At 39.9% G+C, this 10,838-nt stretch overlaps 1 protein-coding gene across 1 annotated transcript in view; it reads left to right on the top strand.

The window, feature by feature from the left end:
* The window catches only part of LOC139639442 (estrogen-related receptor gamma-like), a gene marked incomplete at its 3' end in the record, with an annotated part of 40,246 nt that overhangs the window by 6,322 nt on the left and 23,086 nt on the right, over positions 1 to 10,838 (top strand). The window contains exon 2 of the mRNA XM_071513530.1: positions 8,183 to 8,341. Coding sequence (XP_071369631.1) covers positions 8,183 to 8,341 — 159 coding nt within the window. The remainder of the gene's footprint in view (positions 1 to 8,182; positions 8,342 to 10,838) is intronic.

The raw sequence follows: 10,838 nt of genomic DNA, 5'->3' as shown, positions 1-10,838 counted from the left end.
AAAAAGACAGAGAGAGAGAGAAATGAATGACCATGCCGCCTTCCGACTGACAGTGAAATATTCCTCCTCTCATCCTCCCATCATGCTTCATGTGTGTGCCTGATAGAGAGAGAATGACAGGCCTGCACCCCCCCACCTCCTTCTTTCTTTCTTTCTTTCTTTCTTTCTTTATTTATCTCTTTATCTCTCTTTTAGTCTCTCCTCTTTTCTCTCCTCCCCTTTTCTTTGCTTCTGCTACCTCTCTCTCTCTCTCGCTTCCTCTGTCTCTCAATCTCTATCAGCGTTTTACTTTTTCCTGTCTTGTTTTGCCACCAGCTGTATTTTTCAGCGCTGGGTCTGACGGCCTGCACTTTCCCTCTCTCCCTCTATATATGTTTTTTCAGATTCTAGTTTTTGTAACAGTAAAAACTTCAAAAAGATGGAGAGTAATGAGAAGGATGCACTTAGTTTCTACCATAGTGTAATTGGCCAAATTCATCAAATACACCTTACCAACTGTGGCGTTTCAAGCATCTTCATGAGATGTTAGATCCAATATTTTGTGTACAATGTATTCTAACATATACGCTCTTAAGAAACCACATCTCTGTGTTCCAGTCAGAATTCAAAGTGAACAAATATCCTCATAGGATATGTTTAAAAATTGGAATGGGTTACGATGAGAGGCAATGATGATTGTAGAGGGTTATATATGTATAGATAGTCATATCCAGTAGGTGGCCACCGTGAGTGGATCCTTGTTATTAAGAAAAAGGCCGGCAAGAAAAAAAAAAAGGTTCAGCAACATAAAACATAAAATCACCCTCAAATTTGCATGTGCATTTCATCATGCAATAAAATAATGTCTTCATGAAACGATAGTTTTTACAAGTTTGTTAACTTGTAAGTGGAGATGGGTTGAAAGAGATGTGTTAAAATGGGTCTTTGTTGCTGCTAATGAGGCTAAAAAACACCCATAATAAAAAGTTTACAATCTGTCCTTTAGCAAAAATAAACAGCAAAAACAGCTAACTTTAGTTTACTCTCCAAATGTGTATTGTGCATAACATGCTTATGTGCATAAAACGCATTATATTATGTATGTTATTAGCGCATGTGCAAAACTGTGTTTATCTGTGGGTGTATCTGTGTGTGTGTGTGTGTTTGTGTGTGTGTATGAACTGCGTGTTTGCCTGTGTATGAACTTTTACATCAGGGTATACTACATTGGTATGTGTATAAATCGTGTATATGTGTGTATCCCGACATGTGCATCCATGTGCAAGTTAGTGGGCAAAGTATATAACTGAATTGTGTGTAAGGAAACAAGCAAGCTGCTCCACAGCAAGCATTCTTATACTAACAGACATTTTTACGTAATAAACTGATTATATCTAGTTAACAAACTAGCTATTCCTTTGAAAAATAAAACGCCTATTTTTACAGAACGATTCATAGCAAAAAAGTTAAACAAACAAGATGTGCCGATTTTTAACGATATGCAGACTAGATTCTCTGTCGGCAGAGTCCTACAAGATCTAGTCATACTTAAAATATTGTTTCCTTTTATACAAGACCACGATCCCTGAGAGATAAGAGTTACTTAAAGATTAATTTAAAGGATATGTGATTTTAATTAGTATACAGGAGTAAGTAATAACAGAGTAACAGGTATGACAAATGGTACAAAGGTCATGAGTTAAATTTGAACTTGTGACATTACAAATACTAGCAACAAATGTAATTTATTCATGTCAAATTATATATTAAATGGAATATTTTGCGTAAGATAAAGCCTGGCAAAAATATCAACGTGGTTTCAAATAAAGGGACAACTTAAGGAACACTTCAGGTGGCTTTTTTGAACATAAACTTGAACAACCCCCCAAAAAACCTGACGAGATAAAATATAACAAGCACTTTTTACATTTTGAAATGTAGAAATGCCCTCAGCTTCTCTCACTTGGGTGTTTCAATGCTTTTCTAAGGTTCTTCGGGAGACTTTTTAGATTGTCAGCGGCTCTTCCTATTCAGAAACAATCTCAGCCTCATTTTTCAATGTGCGAAATGGTGAAAAATGCTGTAACATTAGGTCAAAACATCTGATAAGTGAAGCATGGGTAACTTTACTTTACAGGGGCACTAAGACTTGCAGCCGAACGCTTGACAACACATCTCTGATGAAGACTAGTGTTGAAATGTCAGATGTAATTGTCTCCTCTGCTGGTTCTGCAAAAAAAAAAAAAATTGGGCCATAATTGAGCATTACTGTAATCTCTCTGCTTGTGATTTCCGTTTTCTATGTTCTTGAGCTGAAGACGAGGCCAATATATTCTATCAAAACAACATTTGATAGAATATATACATAGGATGAAATGTGCGTTATGAATGTTACTAAAAGGGCTCAGTTATGTCTTTTTTTTTATTAGATTAAAAAAATGAATGTTGCTCTATACTCTAGCTTGACAAATAAGGTGAATTGTTGCTTCTCTCCTTCCCTCCTCCCCCTCTCCCCCTCATTGAGGATTAAAGGAGGTGCGTTCCTCTACGCAGCTTATCCGCACTTTTCTTCACCTCCGCAGACGATTCATCTCCCCCTTTATCCCCTCCTCCATTCACCCTTTTCCCTGTCCGTCCCTTTCCCCCTCACCTCCTCTCCCTCCTCCCTACCACCCCCCCCACGCACACACGCACACACACACCCACCCCTCCCTCGTGGAGCTGTCACCTTTCTGCACGCGCTCAGTCCCTATTAAGGCCGACAGCCCATCTGCCGCCCGCCCCGCTAACAGCTCCCGTCGCTAACGCTAACGCGCACACACATCCGCTCAGACACACACACACACACACACACACACAGGGTTGCGTCGAACCCCACCTGCCCCGATGCCTGTACAGACTCACACCCACACACATACCCACACACACACATATTTATACATATACGTATATACGCACTTGTGATTGTCCAATGCGTCTTTTTACATTTTAAGAACCCCCCCACAGACACACACACACACAAATTCAATACAAATGCATGAGTCAACTTGTGAGCATATCTTAATGTTTTACAAATATGTCATTACGATTTCACACATTCAGAAAAAACATTTACATTTTCAGCAATTTAAGCAATTAAGCTGCCGTTCTTATCTGGAGTAACTTACGGTACATATAAGTGCCAACAATAGAATGTGTCAGCATTCCTATCTCACCATCATTTCAAGTAGCCTATAGTAATAAAGAAAATGCAAGGAACAAAATCACAGCGTTAAGAGGAAAGCAAAGGATAAGAGGATAGGATAAAAGGATTATGCATTTTTTTCTATTTCACTTGGCTCAGTCTGGTTTGCGTTATTTCATATTGTTATTGGAGAAAGTCGTTTATCCTTTATTTAAGCAGGGAAAGTCTCTTAGTTCTCTCTCCTCAGTCATTTATCAGTGCACGTATTGTATGTGCCACACTGCATCTAGGTTTATGAAACTATGTGTATGTGTGTATATGGATATTTATTGCGGATGTGTATGTTTGTGCCTGTGTACATATCTATGCAAGTGTGTGTGTGTTTGTCTCCAAATCTATGTGTGTAACAGGAAGAGATCACCCTGCCCCAACCAGAGGGGTAATTAGGTAGGGCAGTTGCAGCCGTGTGTGTGTGTGTGTGTGTGTGTGTGTGTGTGTGTGTGTGTGTGGTGGCATTTGCTCCCTTCAGGGCTTGGTGCTTTTTGCATTAGGAAGAATGGCAACTGTCTCATCAATCACTGCATCACCATGACACACACACACACACACACACACACACACGTGCGCGCGTGTGCGTGCACACACATCTACTCACATGCATACCCAAATACAGACGTGCACATGAAAGCGTATGAACAGGCACTTACATGTGCACGCGCGCACACACACACACACACACACACACAGAGTGTCATGGTCATTCTGTTCACAGATGGGCCAGCAACACATGAGCGAGTCACTGAGCATCGGAAAGACACCCGTGATCTCCCTACTTCCACACACACACACACACACACACAATTTCTCTCTCACACACACAAACTTAACACCTCTACACTTGCATACATTCTTGCCTTGTTTTGGCTTCCTGTCCTTAATGCTAACCTGTGAGTTAGTGTGTGTGTGTATGTGTGTGTGTGTGTGTGTGTGTGTGCTGGTGGCCCTTACACGTACTGACAGGAGCGTGAAATAGGTTAAGGTAGAATCACATAGGTTAATGCTCTTCTCTTCTCTCGTCTCCTTTCACTTTGTACACGTAAGTTATACATATTTATAACATAAGCTACACATATTTATTTCTGTTGGTGTGTGTAAATGTTCTTAATTGTGTGCTGCATCTCTCAATATGTCACTGAAGTCAAATGAAGTGTGTTACTATGGTTTTGGACATTTAAAATTAAAAGTTCCTGTAAATCAGTCTGAATATATAATGGTTTTTGACAGTAATTTGTTAAATTTAAACATTTTGAGGTAATACAGATAATCCAATTTACAAGAAATCGATTACGGTATCAAGAGTATTTTTTTTATTATATGTTTTCCTCACAAATTTTCCATGTATCAGGGCTTATAGATGCCAAATCTATAGTGATATACCATCTTTCCTTCATAAGAGAAAATGAAGACCTGGAGAAACAGGCTTTTGATGTCTGATTAAAACGATTCTGCTTCCTCTCAATACTAAACGTTACATCACCTCTGATTCTGAGATGCCTTTTAGCCTAAATATAATCTTCACGATCGAGTAAAGATGTGACAATATATCCGATTACCTTGCCATAAGGTATAATGTAATAAAACAGAACGCTGTCTTTGTAATCCCTAACAGAGTTTTAGTGTCTGCGTTAATTTAAGTGGCAGACTGCAGGTGATTTCTTCTAAATCAAAAAGCCTGTTGCCCATGAGCTAGAACATTGTTATACCGTTCAGTTCTTCCTTGAGATTAAGTTCAAAATGTTGCAACAAATAAAATTATTGTGTTGTAAAGCATTGTTTTGCACTCAGATTTCTTCCTAAAATGTAATGTTTGAAAATGGGAAGCGTTTTAGTATTTCCTGTAACATGGGTTGATGATGTCGGCAATGTAAAGCTATTGTAAAGTGTACGTAAAGTTATTTTACCCTTCCGATATCAACTCTACATCCCCCTTCTTTCATCCACTTACTTTTGTTTTTGTATTGTGTTCAATTACAATATGCTCATTCGGTGTTAGTCTTCAAACTCACAACGTTGCATGTACACAGTCCTGGATGTGCCTTAGTCCGGTGTGACACCAGGACACTCCCTAAAAAACAAACAGAAAAAAAGCAGTATTAAGTGTTGCCTGTCTATATAGCATTGTGACACCGCGACCAAAGCCAATAAGTGTCTGAAGCAGCAGCAGCAGCAGCAGGATATCGATTCCTCCTATTCACCAGAGTGGAACTAAAACCTACACATTACACACCCTGGCCTTCTACCTATCACTGAACCAACCCAGCACTCTGGATGGATGGAGGGATGGCTGTCAGACGAGTGATTGGTCAGTCTGCCTGTGTGTCACTGTCACCTGTATGTCATTTTGTCATCTGTCTGTCTGCCTGTCTGTCTACCTGGCCCTCTGCCCCCTCGCCCTCACCTAAACAGGAACCCTCAGTCGGATGGAATCTCTCACACACACACACACACACACACACACACACACACACACACACACACAAATTTCCACGGTGTGTGTTTGTGTGGTAAACATGTACCTATATCAGTGTTTGACAGACTACCAACATCCTGCTCTGTTTACTGATACATCGCCTCTGAGAACACAGACACTCTTGCTGCTTTGCGTATAATACATTTTTGTAATTCATTTGGCTGTGCGGGCATCCCTCCACTTTTGAATCTGAACACACACACACACACACACACACACACACATACACACAGGAATGTAGTCACAACAGGAATATTTTTAACACTATTTTTGTGATATTTTATCTTACCTCCTTTCCCAATATTTCCCAGTATGTGTAAAATCCTGCAAAATACTCAATTAATCAAAACAATAACATATAAAAATGTCAGAATTTGTAGCTGTTTTCCTCCATTGCATAGATTAAAATGCCCCCCGATGGTTTGTCTGATTTGGCCATATTGTGCTTCTAAAATCTTTGACACGAAAAGATTAATACATTTCTTACAAACAGATTTACACAACATTACTCCTTCAGTTTGCAGACATGAAACAAATACATTTTTCCTTTTTGGCTCATTTCAGCATAATTATTTTAACTTTATCTGTAGTTATCCAAAAAATACACTAATGCTCTGAATGCAGAACGCATGCACTCATGGTATTATAAGCAGCTTTGGATAACGTCGTCCACCAAAAGGCATTTGTTACGCAGTTTTACATTGTTTGAGGAGTATCATTTTATTACCTACTCTCTTCCCATGTCTAAATCGGTTTCAGTATTTTCTATTTTTTGTCCTCTTATAATAAAGTGCTTTTCTTCCCGCCAGCCCCGCTCCATTCTCCCTTGGTATTTTAGTTTAAATGTAGGCCACCTAGCCAATTTCATTACAAACCCTCCCCTTTCTCCCTGCTTTGACGTCAACTATATGTACTGTCCCTTTTTCTCTCACCCTCTGTTACTTTATTATTTTTTTTCTTGCGATGGATGATTCTGATTCCGTTGCCCGCAGTGACCTTATCACCCCGGCGACAGCTCCTCCCCTGACGACGGCGTTGGGTTTGATTGACGGCTAGCAGTCCCTCCCCCGGTGCTTTTGCTTTTATGTTCCTTCAGCCTGAAAGCCTTTTCCTAGGCTAAAACTGGTAAAACCGCTTTGACGTTAAAAACGGCCCGGGTGTGCTTCAATTAGCGGCCTGACGCAGGCACCCATGCGTGCGCGCACACACACATATATGTATCTGACAGTAACCCGTTAACACGTTCCGGTAAAAAAGCCTCTTTTATTGGTTTACAGTCGCAGCCCCTCCACTGTGCATTACCCTCTGTCTGTCTGACTGACTGACTGACTGTCTTTCTGCCTTCGTGTCTTTCCGTCTCTCTTCATACCTGTCTGTCTATCTGTCTCTCTTCTTTCTCTGCCTGTGCGTGAGCGGTCAAAGGTACTGAACCCTGTACTCCCAACACCGTGGGTTCCTATACAGCCTCGCTCTGTCTCTTCACTGTCAAAAAACAATAAAACAAAACAAACATTACAGCTATTTTAAACATTGCCGTTTTTTAGTTCTGCAGAGGTCATACAGTCGAGCCAAGCAACTGTGTGTGTACATATGAATATACAGTATGTGTGTGTGTGTGTGTGTGTGTGTGTATGTGTATTATCTACATTTGTAACATTTGACATTGTCTCCCACTCATTTGTCTCCCACTATATTTTTTGTAGAATTAACTTTATCAAAGGCCACATTGGAGGTTTTTCTTTCTCACTGCCTCTCACAGAGTATCCACGGGTCTTTTGATCGTCTGAAAAAGTCTTCAATTAAATTCTATAAATTTAAGGATTTAAAATGTATTAAAATGTGTTAATTACTACTTAATTAGTTTTTAGATTTTTTCACTAAGTAATGGGGTAATTTCAATAAAGTTTTTTTTTGATGCAAACATGAAATTAGATGGAGGTACTGACAGTCACTGCATTCAGTGATATCTAGCTGAAGTACAGTTAAAAAGTAAGGCAAACGAAACAAGGCAAACCAGCAGCTGTGTCGGTTTTATTTTTCTTGTGTTGTATTACATTACCTGCACTTACAGTTGGTCGCAGTAAGTTTCACCCTCCTGCATGTCCGCTCTTAGATTAATACAGGACAATATTTGATTAATATAATAACAACAATACAAATATGTGAAACATTTTTTTGGTTTCTGCTTTAATAAATAATTCACATCACATCCTCTTATAATGCCCATGTATATTTTTAGAACTTTAATTAGCTATGTTCAATCGGAAATAAGCTGTTTTTTGACAGGTTTTTGTATCTTTACCTTGGTTGGTTAAATCGATCTTGCATTTAATTCAAGGAAGCATGAAAAAGGTCTTAAAAAGTCTTAAATTTCATAAATTCTGTCGTAGCTGCTGTCTTTCCCTTTTGCTACCTCTCTGCCTCTCTCTGTTTCACTGACTTTGTTTTCACCGTCACCCCTCTCTCTCTCACTTTCCACACTCGTACAGAATGAACTTATCGAAGGGGCCATTGGTGAACAGCAGCAGTGAAGACAACTCCAAGTCGTCCTATGGTAAATGCGGCGCTGGCGCCTGGAGGATGCACCAGAGCTACGATCCGCTGGAGGCCAACCACATGAGAGACGCACATGCCCTCTACAACCCCAGGTAAGACAGGAGGGAGGGAAGACAAGACAGAAATAAAAAAGAAGAAGAGAATCTTTGAATCGGTGTCGGGGTTTGGGCATTTTGGGTTCAACTTTACCTTTTTAGCCACACTTGACCTCTATAAACCTATACAATAGGAGGAAAGAGAACATTGAGACATCAAAAGCCAGTGTTGTCAGTGGCTAGTGTCTGTCTGTGTGTGTGTGTGTGTGTGTGTGTGTGTGTGCACGTGCGTGCGTGTGTGTGTGTGTGAGAGAGAGGGCACAAGAAATCGGCAGACAGGAGCAGAGAGAGTGCACAACATGGCATGACATGAAGAAGTCAATTTTTTCTGTGATCTGTCTTAATGAATGTGTGCGTGTGTGTGTTTGCTTACACAAAGTCTGAATCTAGACAGGACCCCTTGCATTTATTTGACTTTACACAAGACTTTTAATTCTTCCAGCCAGATGCCTGCATTTATTCATCCTGGTAGAACAAATAGAGACAGAGACAAGGAGAAAGCGACTTGCGAAATGTAAAAGAAAGAAAGATGATGCGGTATTGGATTTGGAGTAAAATGTCTCTCCATTTGTACGTCCATGAATGCTTGCCAGGCTATGTGTGTAAGTGTGTGTGTATGTCTGCATTTCTGCGTGTGGTGTGAACGCTATGTAAATCAAATGAATCTCAATATTCTCTAATCTATTTTCTAATTCATATGTTCCTATTTCTATTTTTCCATATTTGAAGCTATTGGGTGATGTGTTACTTACACACTTACTTACAACGGCAGTTAGTGCACAGCTAAATTGTCATTCTGTCTCGCTTTTTCCAAAATCTGTTGTTTCAAATGATGATTTCATGCTGTTAAATAACTTATTTTAAGTCAGCCACCTCCTTTCGTTCCTCCACATAGTAATTTGAATTTGAAAGATTTTAAGTTTTAGGCATATACATCTTCACAGAAGTTCCAGAGAAGTTAACCTTTGACCTCAGCTGCCCTGGAGCTTCATTGTCGTCTCAATATCAGTATTTGCAAACAGGCAAAATTGCTTCTTTCACGGTCCCATATTGTACAAAACAGTTTTTTCCTTGCCCTTGCATATGTAAGCATTTTGTCAGTGTATCTAATACAAATGTGAAATCTGAAACTTCTACAAGCCGTTTTGATTTGGAGCTGTTAGTGACATCATTCAGGGCCGACAATCTGCGTTTGACCGCCCCAAGGTGAATAACCGCTCCCACTCACCACATCTCATTTTCGCCCAACCGTCCGATGAGGCAGCCAATCAGAGCAGTGGTTCATTAGCATAAAATCACCGCCAACAGAAAACAGCCTGTTCTTTACAATGGAGACACTGCGATGCTGGAACACTACAAAAGCTGGATTTAGGTGTTTTATTTTGCTATACACTTCACAAATGTTTTTAAAATACCACAGGGACCTGTGTTAAATTGCTAAAAAAGAATAAAATATGAGACCTTTAAAAGATAACCGTGGACCAAATAGTTTTGCCTGGCTCTACTTTCCCTTGTTTCTAGATGTGTTAGTTTGATGTTTTTTCCACAATATGAAAGAGGCACTTTTTTCGGGTGCCTTGCCTGGCCAATAGGGTTGTTTGATGTCATACACATCATCACATCGCCCAGTCAAACATCCATTGGCCGATGACATCAGGCAAGGGGAGGGATTAATGCAAGTTTCATTATCAATTTGGCTATAGCATTTTGAGGAAAACAACATTGTTTCCAGATAAACATTTAAGAACATGCTTAAAGTGAGGAGAAAGGGCTTTGCTCGCTGCCTCTCAGCAGCTGTGTGTGTGTGTGTGTGTGTGTGTGTGTTTCTGTGTGTGTGTCACCTAAGGCTCTTCTCTTTTCTTCCGCTGACTGGGCTGAGCATTGTTCTTAACCTCTTCTTCACTGATTTTGCCGTTTTGACTAATGGCTACATTGCAAAAGCAAAATGTTATTTTTAAAATGTAGAATTTCTTTCCAAAATGATATTCACCATTTTTTTAAAAATGACACCCACTCTCCCGTATTGATTGCTGAAAGCACATTATGGGTTAGTTCGGTAGGAGTCATCTTAAGACATTTGCTTTTAAAATAGTTCCTTTTTTGAGAACAGGATCAGTTGTTTTTTCAAATATTGCCTGATTCATTTCAGGTAGCAAAAGGTTTCCAAAATGAATATATAGCGTTTTGAAATGAAGCCCTCCAAATATTCTGTTGATGAAAAAAAACCAAAAGCTCAACATCGGCACTTGAAAAAGTCACATCGGCACTGACGCAGCCCATCGTCGATGTCCGATGACATCGTGCATCGGCCAAACCCTATAGTGACAACTGCTGATTACTTATCCTTCCCTTGTAGCACTTATGTAATATAATATATAGGGAGTAACACAGGAAGGACAGATTCAGCGTCTTGCTCAAGGACACTTCAGCAGTGTAAATGCTTGGCAACACGTGGGCCTGAACTTGTCATCTGGTTGAACAACAGGCTCTTTAA

Source organism: Centroberyx affinis, unplaced genomic scaffold, assembly GCF_046629955.1.
Source record: "Centroberyx affinis isolate AG114_WGS23_722 - 3 ecotype Tasmania unplaced genomic scaffold, CSIRO-AGI_Caff_v1 ptg007301l_1, whole genome shotgun sequence".
Classification (NCBI taxonomy): Eukaryota; Metazoa; Chordata; class Actinopteri; order Beryciformes; family Berycidae; genus Centroberyx; species Centroberyx affinis.
Note: the sequence above shows the minus strand (reverse complement) of the source record. Positions and strands in the feature narration are given on the sequence as shown.